Genomic DNA, 25,315 nt, shown 5'->3' on the forward strand with positions numbered 1-25,315 from the left:
GCCACACTGGCTGACGGAGGGGGGGCTGCTGCTGAACAGTAGCAAGCAGTCAGGCCTAGGGTAGCCAACCTCCAGGTGGAGCCTTAAGATCTCCTGGTATCACAACTGAACTGCAGACAACAGATCTCTCTTCCCCTAGAGAAAATAACTGCTTTAGAGGGTGAACTCTATGGCATTCTATTCAGTTGTGGCCTTTCCCTTTACTAACAAAACCAAACTTGGTTACTTAGCAACAGCCTCTGCCTAGCAGCTTCCCCAGTGGCCCAATCCTCATCTGTCCTGGGACAAGGCTGAGGGGAGGAGAGAGGGAGGGAGTGACAGGAAAGAGGTGGCTGCCATGGCATCTGAGGAAACACTCCCAGCGGGGCCAGGCTTTGCCACTTAGTCGTATTACCACCTTCATTCCTTGTCTCTTTGCTGTCTTCCTGCTGCCACTGCCTACTTTCTCTTCCAAGTGCCACACAGAGTGAGCAGGTGACAGCGTGCAGAAGAGAGGAGCAGACTCAACCACTGGAACACAATGGACTCAACCAATGGAAGACAACAGGACTTGAGGGATGGTTCACAGGTCAGTGGGTGGATCAGGTGAGTTATCCCTAGTACCTTAGGGCTTTTATTAATGGGAGAGATACCTTAAAATGTTTACTTCACAATTCAGAGGCTTTAAAGAAAGAGTGCCCGAAAGAACTGAAGAAGCAAATACAGAGTTAGATGTAAGGATCACAGAAACAGAAATAAGGGGTTGGCTCCATTGTTTCCGCTCACTCTCACTTTTTCCTTTCTTACTATAACCTGCATGGTATAAATCCTAAAATGTCCAGCATAGCAAGGGGACCCTCTCTTACTCTTTTCTGCAATGAAAAAGTTGGGAGGATGTATCCTGGTTAAAACAAAACAGGAAAGATAGCTGAAGGTACAACAATTGTTTCAGACTTTATAGTTGATTTAAAAAGCACTAATGCATGGATCAGAAAAGCTGGAAATTGACATAAGGGTCAAGGAAGTAGTAGTTCCTAAAAAAGAAAATAAATCTGCCACATGAGATACAAGGTAGAGAAACTTGCTATCCATGGCAGGCTACCTATAAAGGAACTGCCTAGCAGGACAGGACTGGCCCGTGGACACAGCAGCAAGATTCACCTGGGTGCAGCAGGGTAGGACCAGGCAAAGAAAGAGGCAGTCAGGATAATTTCAGCAACGGGGCATCCTTGGCAGTCTTGCCCAGGGCAGCTCAAAAGCATATGGAGGCAATGAACAAGCCTGAGTAGAAGAACAATGGTTCTCTGGGCCCAGGTGTTTTGAGGCAGGGCAAGGAATAGAGGAGTGAGGAGCTTAGCCCAGGAGCCAGGTGTGAAGCTAAGGCAATAAAAATGGAGGAAGAAGAATTGGGAGGAGGCTGGAAGGAGAAGAAGGGAGAAGTAGACGTATAAGGCAAGTTGTGGCTCTTCTTCTAAGTAATACAGTGTAACCCTGAGGTAGGTGAAATGAACCACACCTTCAGGTGCCTGGATTGATGAATAAAGCAACCTGCATACGGAAACAGCGCTCTGCTGTTTGCTTAGCTTTAATACCCTTAGCCTGAACCACCTTAGCCAGGAATCATTTCTCATCAGGTAAGATATCAAGAGGCCGTGTGATATGTTCCCAAAAGAACATCTAATACTTTCTCTTTATGGTGTTCAAATTTGCCATACACAATGTGAGAGAAGCAGAGGTGTAAATCTTCCTATCCAGAGATTCTTTCTCTCTTCCTTACTTGAAGGGAGAGGTAATGGCCCCAGAAGAGGGATGACCTCTGTAACCAGTCAATTTGTGTAGGATGCATAAAGAGGAATTCACACCACTGCTCATCTACTTTGTACACAGTCTCCAGCTTCCTAGCAGGGGAAGACACTGAGCCAGGTTTGTACATAGCCTCTAGCTTTCTAGCAGGAGGAGATACTAAGGCAGGTTTGGCCCATACCCACTTTGTGATGTCAAGCAAACCTTGTAACACTGGACATTTTACTGTTTGCCATGAAGCTGGGTAGAGAACTTTAAGCACTGGATGCAAGATCTGCAGATCAGATTAAACCATGTTCAGTTCTAATGACTTCACCATGTGAACTAATTGTTCCATATACAGGGGAAGATCCTCTGAAGGCAAAATGGAACCAGGTTCCCTGACCGCTTCATTGGGAGAGGCATCAGATCTGATGTTGGATGCTGCAATGGAACTCTTGGGAGTCAGAAACCACTTCCTCCTCCTCCAATGGAACCTGTGGAGCATGGGGCTGTGGGAACAGTGACATCAACACTGGCAGAGGATGTTCAGAACCATGACTTGAAGCTGGTGCTGATGGAGGTGGCTAGTATGTGGTCAATGGAACTGTGGGGTAAGAGAACTACACACCCTGCAGAGGTTTCCAGGGAAATGGAACCGCTGGAACTAAGAGTTCATACTCTTCTGATATTTTATTCTTTTTTGTGGAACTGGATGATGGAGGGGGTTTCAGAGAGGGTGGATGGACTTCCACAACCTCCTCATCATCTGAAGATCCCAGGTTAGCCTCTGGAGGGGGAGGCAGCAAAGTTATATGGGGATAAGGTATCCTAGAAACAGAGGGCTTTGAGGGCAAAGAGCATTTGGTTTGAAAGGGTCTCTGGACCTAGACTTCTCCTTGGTCTTGGATTTCTTCAAGTGTGGTGCTGGAGATCTCCTCAGAACTAGAACTGATTTTGAAGCCAACAAACCACCTGGCTCCCACAAAAGTCCTGAGGATGCTGACCCCACTGAGGAAGTTTGGATCTGAGCCTCCAATTTCTCAACCTTCTGAGATGGTTGATCTTTGTCTGGGGTTCCCAGCTCTCTTTCCCAGAAGAAGGCATTAAGTTGGGAAGCCCTCTCCTGGCATGCCTTTTAGCGTAAGATCGACTAACCAATGGTCATGAAAATGGCCCTTCAATGATTTTACTAAGCTAAAAGAGCAAAAAGGAACAGAGGGAAGGGGGCTCTTCAGAGCATGTAAGTTTAGGCAGCAAAAAGCATCACAACCACTCTGGGGAAGAGGGGCACCCCCAGTGCTTTTAAGGTAGAAATTTCCTTGCTGCAGCAGAATGTGGGACTATACAGAAGACAGGTCAGGCAGCTGGCATCCTACCTCTCCCTTCAGGACTTAGCTACAGTAACCCATACAATGGTCACTTCCAGACTGGACTACTGTAACTCACTTTATGCAGGCTTGCTAATCCGGAAACTCCAGCTGGGGCAAAATGTGATGGCACACCTGCTGATGGCACTGCCTGTATGGGCATGTATTTGGCTGGAGCTACACCATTTACACTGGCTACCTATTGAATACTGGATTCACTTCAAGGTCTTGGTATGGACTTTCAAAGCCTTGCGCAGCCTGGGACCAACATATATGAGGACCACCTCTTCCTTTATGTGCCCCAAAGGGCTTTATGCTGAAAAAATAAACACCAGCTGATTGTCCCCGGCCCTAGGGATGTCTGCTTAGCCTTGACTAAGGCCAGGGCCTGGTGTATGTACAGCCTGGTGTAACATGCTCCCATTAGAGGTTAGGGCCCTGCCAGATTTGCTACCTGTTTTCCAGGGCTTGCAAGACAGAGCTGTTTCACCAGGCCTTCAAATGAGGCAGCAGGTGCCCAAATTAAGTAAATCAAGTGCTGAAGTGTTTTATCTTCAACAGCCCATTTGAAATATTACATCACTGATTTATCAGCCAACTGGAAACTGTACTGATTTGAATTACTTCTGTCTCCTGCTCTACAACCAGGAAGTTTAATTGTTTTAATGTACTGATTTTATTGATCTTAATGTTATAATTTCAGCTGTTTGACTGCTTTGTAATCTGCCTTGAGACCATTTGTGGGATAAGAAGGAATATAAATTTACTAAATAAAATAAGACTGAACGTATCGACCATAAGACCTACACACTTGGTATATGTAAAACATTGTTAAATCTGAAGTGAAACCTGGTAAACTGCAAGCATACCGAACAGCAAAAACCAAACACAAAAAATCCACCAAGTTCAATACTAGAATATTTTGTTTTATCATACGTTGTACTCCCCCCTGAGCCCTATGAGGAATGGGCAAAATAGAAATATACTAAAATAAATAAATAAATAATAGAAATCATAGCACAGGTGTTAGGGCCACAAAAGAACTATATATATATATCTCAGGACCCAAAAGAAAAATAAATTCAAATGTCAAAACGTAATATCCTGAAGTGAAAAAAGAAACAAAATATCCTGATTTTGATATTATAGTAAAATAAATACAAGAAGTTATAAATACATTAAAAAGTAATAAAGTACCTGCCAATGGCAGTTTTATTACAGAGAACCTCAAAGCCTTCCATAAAACTACAGTACTACCATTACTGAATGCCATGACTAATATTCTAAGTACAAGAGAATTTCCATTTTCAAGGACAGAAGGCAGGGTTTTTTCAAAAGATTAGGGAGATTTACCAAATTCTTTATCAATTTCTTACCGTCCAATTTTACTCAATTATGACTACAAAGTAATTAAAGCTCTATTTGTTTTAAGATAGTGTAAAAGTATTTCCAAAATACACAGTGATAGACTAAATGAGCTTAAATTAAATATAAAACTAACATTTGTTAAACACTTTTCTTCTTAGCAGTTCAAATAATGTTGAATTCAGAGAAGGTATTTGATAGATTAAAGTGTACATACATCCGTCATTGTCCTACTTACTTTAATTTTGAAGTTGGGTTTTAAAATATGGATTTACACAATAGTCTGACTTAACTGACTTTCATGCACATGCAATTAACAAATGTAACTACAAATGATACTAAATTAGATAAAGGCTTATGGATTTCATCTGTTAACTTTATTGTTCATTATATATTGCAACCATTTACATTATATGTTAAACAAGAAAAGGTAACCCAAGATATTAAAACTACATTTTAATAAGTTTGTAAGCTGATCACTTGGATCTATCTAATGAATACTGAGATATGAGCATCTAAACTGCAAACCCCAACAGAAGAATATTGACAGATCAGGCAATAAAGTTAACTTTGAAAAAAAAATATTAAAGAGACTGACACAGATCCAGATTAATAAATTATAATTGTATATACGCTAAACTGGAACAGATAAGATGTTAAACACTTTGGTACCTAAATCACCAAAATTATGAGGATTTATATAATTATCTTGAACAACTTATCCTAAACTGAAAGTATTCTGTGTCTTGTTTAAACAAAATTAGATCAATTACATTTCTGAATGTATTACACTTTTGCAACTGTGTTTACAACAACAGTAGGCATATCAAGTGTAGGAGAGAAATGCTGCAACATGTTCCCCTTTCCTAAAAACCAGAACTCAGTTATCAAAGAGTAAAGGTTATGGGACAAAGAAGGCTAACAGCACAGCAAATCTAAAATTTGAATGAATCTCCAAATCCCTAGCTCATTTTCCATGTTAAATAACACAAAGCAAGTTGATTTTTGGCCACATGTAGAAAAAAGGCATCCACCCACAGCTAATTAACTACATACAACAGAGTTCCTGGTTTATCAAGGTGGACTTTCTGGAGTCCAAACTGTTGGAATAGGCAATGTCTGGTGTACAAGGAAGAGAAGACCCTGCAAGCAAGAAGACAATTAGATAAAATAGTGAGATTAGCACCTTCTCTCCTGTCTCCAGATTGCTTAGGGCAATATCCTCATCCTTCTTGGAAATTCCACATTTATACACATTCTCTCTCATCTAGTGATGTCTCTCCTCCTCACTATCAAATATATTAGTTCCTGAATAAAGTTTTATCTACACTTTAATCAGGTTGTGCAACCTTGCTATGTTAATTACTCTGCCAAAACAGACACCTTTTGTTTCAGGAGGCAACTCTGGTCAGGTGAAAATGCCTTTAATTTACAACTATGCAGGTTTAATCTGATGCAAGTCCTCCTGGATTCAATGGGATTCACTATCAAACAAATCTGCATGGAACTGCACCCTGAAAGGGGCTTGGTTTGCCTTGGAGCACAAAGTTTATATGGGGGGGCTAGGGTTGCCAGCCTCCAGGTGGTAGGTGGAAATCTCCTGCTATTACAATGGTATTTCCAGGCAAAAAAAAAACACTTTGCAAGGTGGGCTCTATGGCATTATAGCCCATTGAGGTTCCTCTCATTTCCTAACCCCAACCTCCTCAGGCTCCAGCCCCCAAATCTCCAGGTATTTCCCAACCCAGAACAAGCAGCTCTAGGGAAGCCAGCCTTTTTTCCTTAAATACACAATATGTTCAACAACCAAGTTATTGCAGGAGAGGTTGCTTGGATGGGTACACATATACAGATCAGTATTCATGTTCTGGGAAAATTTCTAGAACATCTTCCAAATGCAAATTTCTTCTGCAATGTTACAAAAGAGGAGAGAGAGGAACAAATCAGAGTAAATTACCTCTGTCTACTGTTGATTCTAGCCCCGCCTACCACAATCAACCCTACTCTCTGCATTACCAGTCACAATGGGAACCAGATACCACTGCCCACAAATCTACAACAGTGGCCTACAGTAGTTCTAATAACATTACCTTGTGCTTCCATAAAATCTCAATTTCTATAGTTCTAAAGTGTCAGCTCTAGAAAATGTCATAGGTTTTCACTGCAAAATTCCACACTGTTGAATTGAAACTTGCTTAAGGAGAAGGGAGACAAGAAAGACAATTAGAGTTAAATGAACAAATAGTTCCTCTGGAATCCACACAACCTAGCTGAGGAAAGAATGTACTATGATCTAAATTCTATAAATGTACATATATGATTATGGACAGCTGGATTGCATTGTGCTGCCATTTGTGGGGAGAATGAGGATCTGAAGTAAAAGTTAATTACAAGATCAGCAGTAAAAGATGATCCACTGCAATTTTACAATTGAAAAAGCAGAATGCTTTGGATAAAAACAGTTAACCAGAACATATTTGTGGGTTATCTTTACTCTATGACTGGAACAACAAAAACAAGAAACATAATGATGAAAGGCATGATTAGCAATGCTTCATGCTGAGAATTTTCCACAAAATATATGTTTACATGGGTATCTGTGTCCTGAAATGACAGAAAATATTTAAAGTATTGAAATGTTCTCAGGAGACAAAATTGTGCTAAGTATTTATCTCTATATTTGTGATGCCAAACAAGACAAATCTCTAAAAACATAATCCAATTCCAATAACCATTATTGGCATAACAATATTTTTTTTAAAGGTAGCAGTATTGTAAACATATAATCAATGATACACAAGTGTATCATAGATTATGTAGTCATCTAGGTAGCAAGTCTCACCTACAAAATTATCCAAGCCATTTTTCCTTTTGATCTTGCATTTGCATGAACATACACGGACAGAAGAGCCATCAATTCATATTTTAGAATATTCCTCAAATAACTTGTAACTTGAAATTTATTAATCAAAAATAAAAATAAGATTGTTTTATTTGCTTACTTCTGTAAAGCAAGTTATAGGACTAAGTTCCCAGTCTGAAAAAGTTTGGTTCAAAGCTGATGAACAGACTTGCCACTGTTGCTTAGAAAATATACAAAATTCACTATAAAGAACTGTGCTTCCATATATTAAACTAAACTACCAGGGACCTATTTTTGCACTTCACACCACAGTATTTCAGCCTTGAGAATGATCTCAGTGTTTGGATTGAAAATCAGAGGGGGGAAATTACCTTTTACCAAGTGCCAACCGATTCCCATCACCTTGTGACTTTTGTACAAAATATGTGCAGAAGAAATGACTGGTGTTAATGTGCTAAACTAATCTGGCAAAGTTTTTGTTCCAGTACATGATAAATGGAGCCCCAGGGACAAGCCACAGCCAAAAACCCCCTAGGTTGTATCTATGAGATGGGATGTCTGATAATATCTAAGGGTCATATTGTGCCCTATAATGACAACAGACACCTACATAATACATATTACTTGTGGGGGGTTTTAATGCAGAAGAACCTCAAAAGAACCGCCTGTGGTGAGTGAGCACTGCAGTAAGTCCTATCAATGTAATGTTACCATCTTCTATGTGCCATGTTTGCCAATGGTTAGAACACTGAAGGAATTTTCTTCTACCGGGCCTGTCTATTCAGCTGTTCTGGCAAACAAAACAAAACAGAACTCTGGGCTCCTAGAAAGAATACAACATATCCTCTGCAGTTTTCGAGTACTCCACAAACTATCTCCAGGAATATTAAACAAAAGAAGTAAGAAAAGAGCTGGCATCATATGTCAAAAAATCTCTGAGTGGTTTTTGCTGTGGAATAAATGATGAGTCAGCAGAAAAAGAGAAATTTAATAATGATAAATATTGAGTGTATTCTTGACAATTCTGTAACCCTGACATTCTAGATAAAATGATAAATAAGGTAGTGGCAGGAGGCTGTATATGTGATGAATTTCTGTGATGTGGTTTTAAAGCAGTCACATCATAGGACAGCTCTTTCAACATTTTGATGAATATTTACATACTGAGTTTGGCAAACTCAAGCCCACTGATTTAAATAAGCTTATCATGTTCAACCAGTTTAAAGGTTACTTAATGGTTGTGATGAAAATCCAACTGAGAAGACCAACTACAACACTATAATACAAAAACATGTACATCAAGTAGCAGAAAAGAGCAAGAGTTCATCAAGTGGTATAAAACCGTGGCATCTTAAAGACTTGACAAAATTTGTGGCAGGGTATGAGTTTTCGTGCTCACTTCTTCAGCTCTTTTCTGCTGTCACAGACTAACACTGCTATCCATCTTGATCAATGTTCATCAAGTTATTTGATTAATGAACTGTACCAAGGACAGGTGATCCTGTGACTCCATCTTCCAAGAAGTGGAGAATGTGTGCATGCGTATCTCCTCCTCTGATAAGATGTGACTGGTCTAAATAGTAACAAGAAACACCCTCTCTTGCTTTAGTCTCCTTCACTTAAATTTTCAGTGTCTCACAAGTGATAACATCTGCTCAAGTCATGGTTACAATTATGCCATTACACAGTCAGTCAAAAAAAGTGGCAGATGTTCTAAGCCCCAATCATCTTATAAATGTGTAGGGATGATTCTTGCTTCAGATGGATCAGAGCAGCCAGGCTTCAATAGATGATCAGCCCCTTTCTGCTTGCCCTGCTAATTTTTCTCCTTTCTATTTCCTGCTTCTGCTGCCAGACTTTGTGATGTGAAAAAAGCTACTAGCATCTTGAACATCGGATGAGAGTGAATACAACACATCTCTTCCCACCCTATCCAGAAAATAGCCAGGTCACAGGGGCTGAAAATTAGCATAGTTCTCTGTTCTCACACCCACCAACAGCATTAAAAATCTAATGGTTCCTTAATTCAGTTGTGATAGAAGATGGACAGTATCCAAAAGAAAAAGCATTGCAAGATGTGACTTCCACCATTTATATAATATGGAGACTTCTAGGTTTTGCACTCCCACAACATTGAAGGACTACTGTCTGTGTAGATAGGGTAGACAAAAACATAGGTCCAAACCCCTCAGAGCACAGCTCAAGTCACTATGACAACCTTATGCATAGCTCTCACCAGCGCAAAGGCAGCTGGGTGTTTGGCCAGGACACCTGCAACTCACCCTGTGTTAATAATTCCAGAGAGGTAGCCATGTTAGTCTGTTGCAGCAAAAATAAAATGGGAGTCTTGAAGGTCTTGAAGCACGTTAAATACATAAACAAATGAAAAATAAAATAAAATATAAAATAAGAAAATAAATTATTCCAGCACAAGACTGCATGTGCTTCAGATCCACTGAATGGATCTTCACTATTCTCGGGAGTGTGGGGGAGAGAGAGTTGAGACAAAGGGGCCATGAAATTCAGGAATTAAGAGGTAAAATCCAAAATTAATTACAAAAAAAATATGGAGACTGTTCACTAGTTATGCTAAGCTAGTTGACCTGTAATAGTCTTGAGTTTGCTAAAATAGCCATAGAGTGTAAGATATCTCAAGCCCTGGAACCTTATGGCATCTACAGAAAAATTCCAACTTTGGGTGGTATGCCAATTACCACTGCTTGTGGAATGGGAAAATCTGGTCATAACACTCAGTGCTTTGGTAACATTCAAGCCATGAGTGTAGACCCATGAGTGTAAACATAGAGCTGTTATTGAAGAATGGTTTCAGAATACATAGATTAAATATTTATTTATACCTTGTATTTCCTATTGGCTCATGGCAGCTTACAAGTAATATAAACATTTTAAATCAACCTGCTTTCCAAACTGCAAGGCTTGTTCTTAACCTGGTCTCCAAAAGCCTGTATCACCCATTCTAGGACAAATGGATCCATTCCCTCTAAAACAGGGGTGGCCAAACTTGCTGAACATAAGAGCCACACAGAATAAACATCATATGTTTGAGATCTGCAAGACATGAACATCAGGTGTAGGTAGGCAGGTAGGAAGGAAGGAGCTTTAACTTTAAATGCATTCTCCAAGCCACCAGCTGGCGTGGCAAAGTGATTTAAAGGGCAAATGCCTTTTCCAAGCCAGCTGATGGGGCGATGAGAGCTTTGAGAGCCACACAATATGTGTGAAACAGCCACATGTGGCTCCTGAACCACAGTTTGGCCACCCCTGCTCTAGAACATTACTGACCAGCATTACTCTGTGGATTCTTCAACTTTTCCTGCCTTAGCCCAGTTTCAAAGCACCAGCTGAAAACCAATACAGTAATGAAACACAGAGCCAGGTGTCATGAATATGTAGATGACACTCATTTCTGTGTTTCATTACTCAAGTCTACAGATGTAACTGATGACACCCAATCCCAAAGCTCTGGACAATCTCATTCAGTGGCCTCATAAATATTAAACAGAACCCTGTGGCACTCCACAGGTTAAACCATCCAACTGATTCTGCAGCTGTCAATTTATGAGCCTTTCAGTGGCTCCCACAGCTCTTTGGAATGACTTCTCCAAGAAACTCAGGAAAGAATCAACTCCATTGGAATTCCACAAGGGATATAAGATTAAAATTTTTAAAGGGCACTTGGGGTCCCCAGATATTAGCTGAAATTGAAGGACTCCATCTATAGGACTCTTAGGCAGGGTTCAGCTAAGTGGGTGTTCTTTATTGGTTGATTTTGATAGCTGACTTAACGTTTATTATTGATTGTTAAATTGTTTTATTTCTATTACCTGCCATGAGTCCCAGTTCAGAACAAAGGTGGATGTATTTTAAATAAATACATCGTTTGTGGGCCACTTTGAAGACAGAGTGAAAAATATGGGATAAGAAATATTCAATAAACCTGCTAAATCAGCTTCTGGTGGAACATTATCATTTATTTTATAGGTAAAAGCACAAAAATATGTCCCCTTCTTTCTTACTAACATTAGTCTTATGAAAACCAAATTATTGTTACTAAATCAAAGCCAGTATAACCTAGCAAGACAGAAGCATACTTAAAGAGTTTTTGGTGGATATATCAGAAGTGTAAATCTAAGACAGTAAAATTAGTAGGCCACAAACCTTTTTGCGATTGTATCTTCTAAGCTGGTGTAATTAATCCTACATTCCACTGCCCATGAACAACACTTAGGTCAGGTTTAGTTTTGCAAAAGAAGATTCCAAAGTCACACAAAGCCAGACAGTGATACTGTTAAATGTAATGCCTAAAAACCCTTGCCAGGTGAACATCAGGCTTGAAAGTGGCATCTTGGGGATAAAGACAAACTCGACTGATCTTCTACCACAAGCTAAGTCAACCCGGAGCCTTTATCAGTAGGAAAGGATGGAGGCCAAAACTGCCCTTTTACATAATGGTTGCAGGTGAACCATTTCTGAATGAATCTCCCAGAGTTCGCATGGAACATAATAGAAGCCATGTTGGATCAGGCCAATGGCCCATCCAGTCCAACACTGTGTCACACAGTGGCCAATATGTGTATGTGTGTGTGTGTGTATATATATATAGAGAGAGAGAGAGAGAGAGTCAGACTCTATTTCAGTTTTCTAATCTAAATAATAGATCAAATTAAACAAAAATTAAGAACTTGCCGCCTGTCAAAGACAATGAAGCAACACATATCTTAAGAGACACCCCCCCCCTCAAAAGACCAAGCTCATCCATGCAGATCTTGAGAAAGCCATAGGATGGTGGTGGAAAGTGCTGTCACATCACAGCTGATTTATGGTGACCCTGTCGGGTTTTCAGGGCATGAGATATTCAGAGGTGGGTTTGCCTCTATGTAGTGACTGTGAACTTCCTCGGTGGTCTCTCATCCAAGCACTAATTTATTTATTTAATTTATTTATATCCCGCCCTCCCTGCCGAGGCAGGCTCAGCGCGGCTCACAAATTTGAGGTCACATAGTTACATTGTGTGACCAAATAAAATAAAACAATAAAAACATAAAAACAATTTCTAAAAGCATCTACTTATACTGGTATCAAGGTTTCAGACAGCGATCTGAAAGGTGGTTAGCCAATCTAAGAGGTCCTAGGATCGCGATAACATGAAGAGGTAGACCATCGGTGATGTTTCTATGGGCCAATCCAGCTGCTGCAGATGTTATCATTATAAAAATGCATGGCGGAAGAGTGCCATTTTGCAGGTCTTGCAGAACTGTGAAAGCTCTCACAGGGCCCTGATCTCTTCCGGCAACTCATTCCACCAGCTAGGGGCAGCAACAGAAAAAGTCCTGGCTCTTGTTGATTTGAGCCTCACTTCTCTGATGCTGGGAACTGTCAACAGGTTTTGAGACCCGGACCGAAGTGCTCACTGGGGCATATGCAGGGAAAGGCGGTCCCTAAGGTATCCAGGACCCTGGCCATATAGGACTTTAAAGGTAATAACCAGCATGTTGAAACAAATCCGGTACATTATCGGTAGCCGGTGCAACCCTACTTAGCTTCCAAGATCTGATAAGATCATGCTAATTTGGGCCCTTCATGTATTCTTGGAGCAGCTATTCCTCAGAATAGTGACACCTGGGTGCTGAATTGATTTAGCTCTGAAATGGAAGGTACATTGACTACAGAACTTGGATGATATTGTTCTTCCTATACAGAGGACTTCAGATTTGTCCCAGTTAATGCAATTCTAAAGGTCTCTACAAAAGTATAAGATTCATCGCATGGGACACAATATGTTCATTATCTGAAACTTAACACTTGTGCTTTATCAACGCAAGAGTTTACACTCATGGTCCCATGGACTACATCAAACCCTCTGCCCCTTAAGAGAATAAGTGACATAACATTAACTTTGTTGTTTCAAAATTACTATTTTGAATATAATTTATCCATATTATCAAAAACTTCTAACTAATGCAAGGATTTAAGATGCTTATTTATATAGTTTTACTTTACTTCATTGGCAGAAAATTTAGCCAGCTTTCCTATGGGGAATTAATATTTTCTAAATGAAGAATGAGCCCCATGCATGGTCTCTGAACTGTGTGTTGATTGGAAGCTTGAAGCAGCCCTGGGCTGCAGTAGAGAGCATCCACTGAGAAATTATTCAGCCTTTTTAAAAGCATGATTCCCTATGTTCATTTTCATAATAAAAAGTCACTACTTTAGCTATCCATTTCATTGGGGGTCAGCTAGCAGTTTTTCAATACCTTCTACTGTTTCTGGGCAGTCCACTCTGAAGGGTATTCAAAATGCTAATATTAAGCAGTGACACTACTTACCATAAATCAAATTTCAGGCACATTATTATTCATCAAAGAAGGGAAGACTGTTTTAAAAATGGCTATCCTCAACTCTCTGCAGAGAGTTGCTGCTATTCTAAATTAATAATCTGGACTCCAGTTAAGAGATTTTACTATTTCACAAATGACAGGTATGCTAACAAATTGTGTTTCTTAAGACGTTAACATACCCAATGGACATTTGACACATGTGTTCTTTTTTAAAAATCCATAAACTGGAATTAACTCTTGTTTAATGGATGCAAATTTCTAAGATGTCCTGTCTCAGGGTGCATAACAACTAATTACAGTGGGGGGGGGATGAGAGAGAGAAGACAGTACTTTGCTTGCTTCCATACTTGGTCTTTGGACCAAGCAATCATGCTCAAGCCAGAAGTGTTCTCTTCCACCATGCAAACAATTCAAATGCTTATTTTAAAGGGAGCACAACAATACCTAAGGTGATCAGGCTAAATGACTGGTTAAACAGAATGCAAGACTCCAAATAGCTATGTGTTTCACAGCACTCTCTCCTGTTAAAGGTTCTGGGTGACAAAGGAAGCATTTGTATTCACAGTCACTGCAACTTTTATGCAAGAAGACTTCCTATAGATTTCCTGTCAGGAAGAGAGTTTCCTTTTAAAAGAGCCTAAGTGTTTAGATACAGTATCCATTTCTCCCAAAACCAATATTTGGAAAGGCAAAGGACATAGTTCATTAAGTGGGGGGGGGGGGGGGTAGAACCAACCCACAAAACTACTTTTGCAGCTACAGCATCACATGCTAGATTCGCTTTACATCATTCTTGTTTCAACTGCCACTTGTGCTACCCTCCTAACAATTATAGTGTATTACTCATAGTTGATGTGTCACCTGCTCTCTCCCCCCTCACTTCTCAGCACACACCATATGCTCTTGCACTGTAGCACTGCAGATTCTCGTCTTCAAGATATTCATAGATGTGACATTCCTTTTTAGAATGTCTGGACACAACAGCATAACCTTTGCATTTCCAAAGCAGGTACACATACATACATACAGTACTGCCAAACTGGGTCATACACATGCCATCAAGTTTCTTCTTTTATTAATCAAGTGTGTGTGTGTTTAATTCATACACATTACTGTAACATGCTTACAGAAACAAACAAACTGATAACTTCACTAGCAATACCAATTTCATCCTTTTTCTGGTACTCTTACTACTGCTGCACAAAGCCAACTGACTATTCAGTTAGACATGATATTATTTTTCTCTAGAACATCCCAAATCCATACAACTGCATGAAGACATTAAGAGCACCAGTTCTAATAGGTGGACAGAGTGAGGACGGATTTGTCATAGGTAAGCGTTGCTGGATGTACTGCAGCAACCAAACTCCATCTATTAGAGTGTCTTTTCAGTGTAAATTGCACTTATTTCCCCTTCAAGAATGGCTTTGGAGGAAAAACAAATGCTTGTTGATCAAAACTCATTCAAAACAATGCTTCCACAAATATTGTCTCCTATAGGTTTAAGGCTGCTGCTGACTATAGAACATTCAAAAGACATTTTTAAAACATGGAGAATCCATGGCTGGCTAAAGGGAAAGAAAGAAAAAAATGAAATTATAAGTATGTAAATTACTGATAACAGCAAAGATTCTTCAGCATCCCCTTCCCCCATCTCTGGTTTGAAGTCCAAGCCTGTGGTGATATGTTAACAAACCTTTGTTTCTTTCACATTACTGGAAAAAATATGCCTTGTTGGTAAATGGTTTTTTGACATACTGACAATGAAATACTGTGTATGATCATCATACTATTGAAGCAGCCAAACAACAAAGAAGATGTCCAGGGCTTAATATATACATACAGGCCCCTTTCAGTATTTTATAAAATATCCTTTTATGTTTCTCTTAGTTGTGTGAATTTTTAAAAACCATTATCATATGCTCAATTCATGTACAACAACAAATTCATGTACAACATGTACAACAATTCATGTACAACAACAAATCTGAGAAGCATTTCCTTCACCAATTCTTCATTCAAAAGATTAAGGCTCCCTCAGCTTAAAATCTCCAAGAGCTTTACTAATACATTTTGTTTGTGCTTCTATCCTGCTATGCATACAGAAACATGTTGATGCAGTGTCCATTATTTTTAGAGAGCTTCTGCTGAAGCAATGAACAAGAAGAACATACACAAGGGATTGCATTCATACATACTCATTTCCTCTATACACACAAATGTTTACATTTAATACTCATTTTCATCCCCAGCACATTTCCCCGGGGGGGGGGGGGCACAGCCAACTGGAACATGAAGACCAGATTTACAGGCCCACAACAGCAGGTGACACTTTTTTTTGTTTAGAAAACGAAACACAGACATGCCTATTGAGATAATTGTATTTAGCTGGATTAAGAGAGAATATCTGGTTTGGTAATCATTATTCAGCACAAGGAGTCTGGATGCGGGGTGGGGGGCAGCTTCTGGGATCGCATCTCCCACAGACATTTTGATTCCCTGAGAATACAGGCTTGACAATTCCTCTCTTCATTTATCTTAAAAGGTTGGGGGGGGGGATAGAAGAAGGTTTTCAACACCATATTGAGAAGGCCCTGCTGTGAATCTTCCTAAGGTACAAAATGGTGGATGTGTGGTTTAAAAGAAATTGCATTATTCATTACAACCTATGCTAACCAGGCACCAGATAACCTCCTTTTAACGTAGCGCAGGGAAGATAAACAGGCAGCAACTGGGGACAAGCGGGGAGATGCGCATGTTTACTCACACATACAGACAAGCTCACACACAAAGCTGTATTACAGACCTGATGTCATGTATCCCCGTGATGCCTGGGAAAGGAAAGCTGGTGGGAAATGTTTGTGCAGGCGGTAGTCCTTCTCACTGCGGGACCTCATTCGATCCGAGGCCCGGTCGGAGAAATCCGAGCTAGGCCAGGCCCGCCGCAAGGTTGTACTCCGGGTCTTCTTCATTTCGAGGCTACCTGCAGTTTAATCCACCACGAGCAGGAGCGGCGGCAGAAGCATGAGCCAGGCCTCACCGCTTGCTCGCGGCACACTCTCCTCTGGGTGAGCTCGCCTCTCTCACATCAGCCGCTTTACAGGCCCGGCCCGGGGTGACTGGGCGAGCCGCATTCTGCCGCTGCTTCGTCCATCCAAGCGAGCTGCAGGTCCGTTTCTTCTCCCTCCCGCGAAAGAGCCGATGGAACACGCGTCCCACAATGCATTCCACTTTACTGGCCCTCAAGCCCAGCTTCCCAGAGTCATGTGGAGGGGAAGGCAAATTATGTGGCTTCCAAGGCTGGGGAGCAGCGGCGGCGGCGGCGGCGTGGGGGGAGGTGAGGGAACAGCTCTGTGGCGTGGAGGCTCGGGGGTCCCAACACAATAGCCTGATTGAGCGCACAAGGGCTCAGCCAACTGCGAGCCGGGACACAAAAGACCCCAGCAAATTAGGCAAAGCAGACGACGGCCTTTGGTTTTGACCCGAAAGGCTGCAGGAAGCAAAGCAGGGAAGCATCCAATCTGCAATGCCATATAGGAGTCGCATGAAGTGCTAGTAGCCAAATGCTGATGTCCCCCCCAGCTCTCCAGCCTCCAACCTATCAGAATCCAAGCAAAGCATCAATGAAGCAGCCTGGAAAAAAAAAAAAGATCATGGCTGCAGCAACCAGTCTAGCGTTTTTCATGGCAGCGGCTCCCACAGCTTTTCCTCCCGCACTGGCGCAGCATATTCCGCGTCCATCCGTTCAAGGTGCAGAAACATACAAAACGGCCGCGGTCGCATTCGGTGCAGATGCTCCTAATGGCCGAGGCTCCTGTCCCCTCCGCGTTCTTGCGACTGAGGCTTGTCGGGCATTGCTTCCTGTTCGCGTGCAAGGTTGTTCTTTAAAAACACAGAGAGCCAATGTGCCTCCGTCCGCAGGTCCACAGAGCCATCTCCTGCAGCCTCCGGACGAGCGCGCTGCAAAATTAATCCAAATGTTTTTGCATGCAGACGAAGAAAAAGGGGAGGGGGGAGCCAGTGTGTATCGTCTGCCCAGCTTGCCTCTGCGCCTCTCCGCCTCCAATACAGTGAATCGCTATTGAGAGGCAGGAAACGAGGCAGCCACCCAGTCTTATGCTAATCGAGGAGCTGTCTTAAGTTAGACGCGCTGAGCCAGTCAGGCGGCGCTCATTTTCATGTAAAATACCCTTAGGCTGACCCAAACCTTGGCTTGTGCCCCAGCCTATAATCAATTTGTATTTACACACAAAGTTGTCATTTTTTTGGTGGCAACCCAGCCAGCTCCTCCTCTTTTGTTGCTTCAGAAACAGAAAAACTCACCCACCCCCATCTTATTTTTGAAACCAAAAAGGACCGCAAGATTTTTTTTGGTCTGTCCTAACAATTGCTGGGGGAGGGGGGGGGCAGAATCCAAAGAGGCAGAGGGAATCGAATAATTTGACAGCTGGAAAAGAAACCTCCGGGGCAAAGTAATCCAACTTGTCTAGAGGCAGTTTCTCAACTGGCCCTTCTCCCTTTACATCCTCCCACCCCCACAACCAGCCAGTCTCTGTGAGAAATCTCTGTTACAAACTCAGGTTGGATACAGCTGTTTCCATGCCAAAAACCTAACCCCTGTGGAACAATGTATCAGTGGAAGTTTTCTTTGGGTTGAGTAGTTAACTTGGGGACATACAAGTTCTTATAGCATAAATATGTACTGCTCTTTTCTGTCTGGAGGCTTACAGAAATATCCCCCCTCCCAAAAATAAATTTTAAATATATATTTTATCTAACCACAAAAGCCAAGATTTTTCATTCAAAGCAGTATTATTTACAACTGACAATTTAATTTTTTTTTTTATTTCACCCACTCATTATCTTCCATTAGCCATTCATGGATCTAACTCCCCCCTCTCCATTGGGGGGAAAGTGTGGATGACTGGGGAAGGCAATGGCAAACCACCCTATAAAAAGTCTGCCCTGAAAACGTTGTGAAAGCAACGTCACCCCAGAGTCGGAAACAACTGATGCTTCCACAGGGGACCTTTCCTTTTCCTTCCTTTATCTGATCAGATATGTAGAAAAAAATAGACCACAGTAGCAGAATCAATTTCCAGCAAGACTTTCTGTATGAAGATGAAAGGGTTAACTTCTCACATGCACCACTACAGACTTCACATTAAAACACATACTAGCATATATTTGCAGGTAAAATGCAACGATATGCACACTAGGGACAAATAATCCTAACTACGCACATATACTCTTGGTTTGGTTGCAGTAACTCAGAAAAAGAGATCATAACAGATTGCCCGCAGAGAACAACAACTTGGTCTGATACAATAAACATAAAATAAACATAAAAAGACAAAATGATCTTACAAATGGTTTGGATACATTCAAGCAGAATAGTTTTGTCACTAGTATTCAGCCATGACATAAAGAAACAATCTCCACATTCTTGAGGATGCCTTTGGTCATCACATGCTGGACAACAGAGGAAGAATTCTATTGCCTTATGCCTATGCCAGTTCCTACCATCTTCTTCAGCCTTAGAACTGGAACTGCAATGGCTATTTACGGGGGCACCACCAGCTAGTTATTCCCATCTCAACTGAGCAATGACCTGGGATCAAGAAGCAGGAAGATGCACAAGATCTTTAGCGCTCAGTATTTAGCACTAGTTCACAGGTTCAAAGTATGTAAATTTATTCATTTACTAGGAATAAGGCCCATTGTGAAGATAAATACAATGGGCTCTAGAAAGTGGGTCTGGATGAGTGACCCCTCCCTGCCCTGCTGTCTTCCCATCCACCCAGGTGAAGGCATTAACCACCCCCCCCCCACTCTTGGTGTCTTCTCACCCAACCACCCTCCAACCACCTCTTTCTCCCAACTATGCCCACACACTTGGCACTCCACTACTCCTCCCATCCATTAAACTGACTCACCCTCACCCTTGCTGTCTTCCCATTTCCCCAACATGTGTGTGTGTCCCCGTGTCTGTGGCAGCTTAAAGTCCTGAAACAGGCCCAGAATGGAGATAAGGAATAATAATTATGGGGGGTGCAGCAGGGCATAATGATGGTCACACAGATGCTTTGGGGACCAAAGCAGCTCACATGATTCTCCTCTCCCCCTTTTGATCTGCACAACAAGTCTGTGAGTGATCTGAAATCAACCAGTCAGCTTCCACAGCAAGAACCTGAGTTTGGCGGACCCTGCTCTGAAGCACTAACTGCTACATCATGCTGACTGTCATAGTGGGGCTGCTGCTCCCTCAAAGGCCAAAACAGGCCTGGAAAGGGCCTTTCCCCCCCCACACACCTTTTACTGACAGAACCAAGCTTGGAATGCTATGGTTACCTAGCAACAGCCACAGAAGGAAAATGGAGGACTCGGAGGGATGAGTCAACAGGACATGAAGGCAGCTTCCCCAGACCAGCTGCCCAAGTGGCAACAGCAGCCTTTTCGTGGCAGCCTCCTCCGGATGGCTGCTGCCCCAGACTTGACACCATCTGAGGAGAGACAGGCATTTTTTCAGCCAGGAAGACATGGCCAGACCAGCAGTGGGGAGGGGCAGAGGAGTAGACCCAGCCAATTACAGTTGAGTGGCAGTTGATGATCCACCTTTCTGCCTGTATAAAAGCCACCAAGACAGCTAATAATTTAAAACAAACATGATAAAAATCACATTTTAAAACTATTAAAATCACATCCAAAAAACATGTATCATTAAAACAATTCAAAATAGAGTTAAAATACATGTTAAAACTGCCTCCAGCAACTGAAACATAAGTCAGGAAGGAGGAATCAGTGAGGGAATGCCAAACAAAACAAAGTCTTCACCCTCTGTCAGAAGACAGCAACAGAAGGAGACAGACAAATCTCTTGGGGAGAGAATTCCAGAGCTTTGGTGTCATGACCAAGAAGACCTTCCAGGCTGTCACCTGTAAAATATCAGAAGGCAGGGAGGCACCCAAAACAGAGCCTCTGAAGATAACCATAATGGTCCAGCAAGTTCACAAGGAAGTAGGTAGTCCCTTCAGGTATGTTGGTCCCAAACTGTATAGGGCTTTGAAGGTCAAGACCTGCATCTTGAATTGTGCTTAGAAACAAAGAAGGAACCAGTGTAGATGGGCCAAGACTCAAGTAATATGGTCCTTGTGACTCACTCCAGCCAGTATCCTGGCTGCAGCATTCTGTACCAACTGAAGCTTCCAAACACTTCTCAGGGGCAGACCCATGCAGAGCACACTACAGTAATGTAATCTAGATGTAAACAACACATTCACCACAGTGGTCAGATCTTTTCCGCCCAGGAAAGGTCACAGTTGGTTAACCAGTTGTATAAAGTACTCCTGGCCAAAGTTGCCACCTGCTTATCTAGCAGCACGCCCAAGACACCCCCAACTATGAACCTGCTCCTTCAAGGCAAATGTGAAAGAGCACCTCAAGATCAAACAAGTTTAGGCATTGTAGAGAAACAGTTGTGAGAGATCACTTCTGCCAGTTTCCACTTCTACAGAAACTAAAAATAGGAGACATTTGAATTAAAAAAAATGTTACAAAATCCCATGTAATATAGAAAAGACATCTGGGCACAGGCACTTTTATACAACGGCAACAAAAATGATGCAGTGCCAGCAGATCAAATCACATTAGCCTGCTCCCCTTTTATTCCTTTTCAGGTCACTTTTAAAAGAAGATGGCTTTTGTGAGAAGCCATGGATCACTTTACCACTGCCCTTTGATTATAGGAAGTCACTGGTTTTGTCTTTCCAGTGTTGACAATCAGGTGTGCCTGCCAAAGTTAACACAAAGCAGGGACAGTGCAACATCTTTCTGAAGACACTTGCCACTCACACGATTAATTTGCTCCCTTTCAAAAACACTCATCATCATTCAAGTTATAGAAAGAGATGAATATACATGGTGGGGGGCAGGTTTCCACAGAATGAAACAGCTGACAAAAGTCACAATTTTTATGCCATATGACTCCCATATCACTTAAAAAAAATTAGCACCATACTTTCTAGTTTGGATCACTCAAGATATACTTTCTTGGAAACATATTAGGGGAATTAAAAAAAAACAACAACAGAGAGAACACTTAAAACTATTTCAAACTTGATAATTCAAGAGTAGGGGCTTGCAAATATAACAGGAGCAGCCTTTCAAAGAGCCTTGGGCTACTCCGCAGCTTATCTTCAGGAAAATATCAGGTTTATTATGCTGTTATACTAATCCTGGCTTAATTATAGAACCTCTTAAACTAGCTTCAGATCATATTTCTCTCACTTTTTGCGTCTGGAATGCATGATGACAGGAATGTAGTGTTTCTACACATTCTCTTTCACCCAGTATTTTTCCCACTTTTTTTTTCCACTTCCACAGTGTGTTTATTTTAACAATCACAATTTTGAGTAAATCATGGCTTCCTCAAGTTGCATCTGGAGGAAGGAAGAGGGGATCTCTGTTTATATTTTACTTTGATTCTTCTGAAAGTATTCCTTTTTACCATCTTAAAAATAGGAATATTTTCAGAGGGATCAAAATAAGAAGGATCAAAATTGTGCTTGTCACAATTTCAGAGGGATCAAAATATTGGTGATGGGAATGCCATCAAGTCACAGCCAACTCATGGTGATCTGTAGGGTTTTCAGGGCAAGAAACCTGACATTACTTCGTTAAAAACAGGATTGCCAATCCCAGGGGTGGAATTCTAGCAGGAGCTTCTATGCATATTAGGCCACACTCCCTAATGTAGCCAATCCTCCAAGAGCTTACAAAAAAGAGCCTTGCAAGCTCTTGGAGGATTGGCTGTGTGGTCTAATATGCAAAGGAGCTCCTGCTAGAATTCCACCCCTGGCCAATCCCCAGCTGGGAGCAGGGGATCCCCTGGTTTGGAGGCCCTCCTCCTGCTTCAGGGTTATTAGCAAGCAAGGGGGGGGGAGGGTTGAATGTCTGCTGGACACTCCATTATACTCTATGGAGACTGGTCTCCACAGGGTATAATGAAGAATTGATCCATGGGGATCTGGGGCTCAGGGAGGCTGTTTTTTGAGGAAGAAGCACCAAATGTTCAACAGAGCATCTGGTTCCTCTCCTTTAAAAAAAACCCCTCCAAGTTTCAAAAAGATTGGACCAACAAAGGATGCCGCCATCCTCCAATATTTCCAATGAAGGATATTTCCATTTAAAAGGAACTCAGTCCCTTTAGATGTGATGGCCAGAACTCCCTTCAGAGTTCAATTGTGCTTGTCACAACCTTGTTCCTGCCTCAGCCCCCAATATCCCCATATATTTCCTGAGTTGGACCTAGCAACCCTAATTAAAAATAATACACACTGAATGTTCAGTACCCAGTTGCTTCAGTACATGGCACACTCATCACAACTTAGATATTTTATAGCTCAGCATAACCTTGAGGGGTAAGAACTGAAGGTGAAATGGATACTGATCTCAGGAGCCATATTTATACAACTCTTTACTTTGATGTAAAAACTCCTTTATACTAGTCTACAGTAAATGTCCCACATCCAATGAAAGAAGAGTGAAAGTGAGAAGTTGAATACATATTCTCTGAGGAGGGGTTCTTGCTCAGGTTGCTTCTGCTAAGGGCCAATTCCCTGTATTGGTCTCACTGCTGTTACATTTACCATGGCATGACAGCCTCCACGTGGGGCTAGTCCCAATTCTTCTCCTTTGCACCTACTGCCCCTGCTGCCTCCAAATACTTTGTTTTATTTTAGCCTACTACAGATCATTTTTAGCAAAACCAGCCAAATGTCCACCAGCAGTGAGGGACATGGGAATGGCACTTTCATCTAAACACTCTGGATATGTTCTTTCAGGAAAGAGCTACCAAAGCAGGTTTGGTAAAACCTGAAAGGGAAAAGACCAGTCAGCAATAACATGCGGAAGTCCCAAAAAGAACAGCTGCAGTTTGGGAGGCAAGGCCGAGCAAGAGCTCTGTGTGGAAGTACCTGAGACTCCTATAACAACAGATATTTTAAGAGCAAAGCAGACATTATTTATAGGCTAACCTTCATCTGAGATGTGAGATTTTATAAGACCTACAGCTTTCATAAATTCATCAACATAACATAAAGATTAAGCAGTAACAGGGACAGTATATAACCCTTGGGACATTTTAATAGAAATTTTCCATGGACATACGTAAGTCAAGGACACATTAAGAGGATCATAAATAGAAAAGGATCCGTAGCACAAGGAGGCTATTTTCCTTCCTCAAGCAGTAGTGTGCATGCTGAAATCACACTGCAAGATGCTTTTAACACTCTGCCAGGTTTGAAAGCAACTTGCAGTGTGGCTTGGGGTGGAAAGATCTGCTGTTTAGAAACAGAAATTAAAAAGCTCTGTTGCTCTGTTGGGGGAGGGACGGTGGCTCAGTGGTAGAGCATCTGCTTGGGAAGCAGAAGGTCCCAGGTTCAATCCCTGGCATCTCCAAAAAAGGGTCCAGGCAAATAGGTGTGAAAAACCTGGACCAAGGGTCTGATTCAGTATAAGGCAGCTTCATATGTTCATGTTGCTTGTCTGGTCCCTTAATGACATGTATTTGGCCAACTTTATGTTAAGCCACTTAAGCTCCAAACCAACAACATGCCCAGATTACCCACTTTCCAATCATTATGCCAACAAGGTTTACGTTGGGATTCAAGCAGGACACAGGACACCCATGATGTAACATCCTTTAAGAATCTAAACCAGTTTCATTTCTGTCAGTGTCTGGATAGGCAGATTGCTGTCCTGAGTTGTCTAGAAGGACATTTTTGGGAAACTGTCTAGCCTGCATTCCTTCCAGCTCTTGAAAGCTGAAAAAGTCACATCAGTTTCCAAGTATAGTTTATAGCAGGGATTCATCTTTTCATACATCTTCAGTAACATTTAGCATATTCACCATCAGCCATTTACAATGTAATCCAAAGTAGAGTTACAGCTTTCTACGAACACTGACTTTCATGGAATTAGAAAAAGGCCAAACTCTTTTTAGGATTGCACTGCTAATTCGTGAAGGACAAAAAAAACAGCAGGGAGGAATTAGCAGCCACATCAGTTGAGATATGCCGAGATGAAACAGTAGGGTTCAGTCAGCCAAGACAGCAAGCAAAAGAGTATTCTGGTCTTTATCTGACCAGAGGACCACCTGTTGAGCCATCCTTTGCTTTACATCATTTCTCTTGAGTTTCTGAAAAGAAAAAATGCACTACTGCATAATGTTAGCTGTTGAAACAATTCAACAGCTGCTCTCTTGTTTCAGACAGGACTTAACAGACAGTAGCTTTAAAAAGCCAGAGAGTAAGGGGGGGACTTTGATGAAGAAGGGAAGACAAACTGTGTCTGCTGTTATATTTGGACAACAGATAAGCCATGTAATGACATCTGCTAGAGAAAAAATTATTATCTTTCTTACACAGCCATACACACACACACATCAGCATTCATCGCAGCCTTAGCTACTATTCAGTTACCCTAAGCTGCAAAACATGTATGAATTTTAACATAAAATATTTTAATGTCTCCCAATTTCTGCCACAGAATGAACATTATTTACATATTATGTTCATGTTATTTTGCACCATGCCCAC

At 41.6% G+C, this 25,315-nt stretch overlaps 1 protein-coding gene across 2 annotated transcripts in view; it reads right to left on the reverse strand.

Annotated features, from left to right (window-relative positions):
• STOX2 (storkhead box 2) overlaps window positions 1–25,315 on the reverse strand; it is a 179,437-nt gene that overhangs the window by 86,741 nt on the left and 67,381 nt on the right. The window contains exon 1 of one of the 2 annotated variants that reach the window (XM_060246460.1): window positions 16,525–17,019. The exons of the other annotated variant lie outside the window; for it this stretch is intronic. Within the exon in view, the coding sequence (XP_060102443.1) occupies window positions 16,525–16,690 (166 nt within the window). The 5' untranslated portion in view covers window positions 16,691–17,019. Of the gene's footprint in view, window positions 1–16,524; window positions 17,020–25,315 lie in introns of those variants that run through there. 2 annotated transcript variants of the gene reach the window in all.

The sequence above is a fragment of the Heteronotia binoei genome, chromosome 9 (assembly GCF_032191835.1).
Source record: "Heteronotia binoei isolate CCM8104 ecotype False Entrance Well chromosome 9, APGP_CSIRO_Hbin_v1, whole genome shotgun sequence".
In the NCBI taxonomy this organism is placed as follows: Eukaryota; Metazoa; Chordata; class Lepidosauria; order Squamata; family Gekkonidae; genus Heteronotia; species Heteronotia binoei.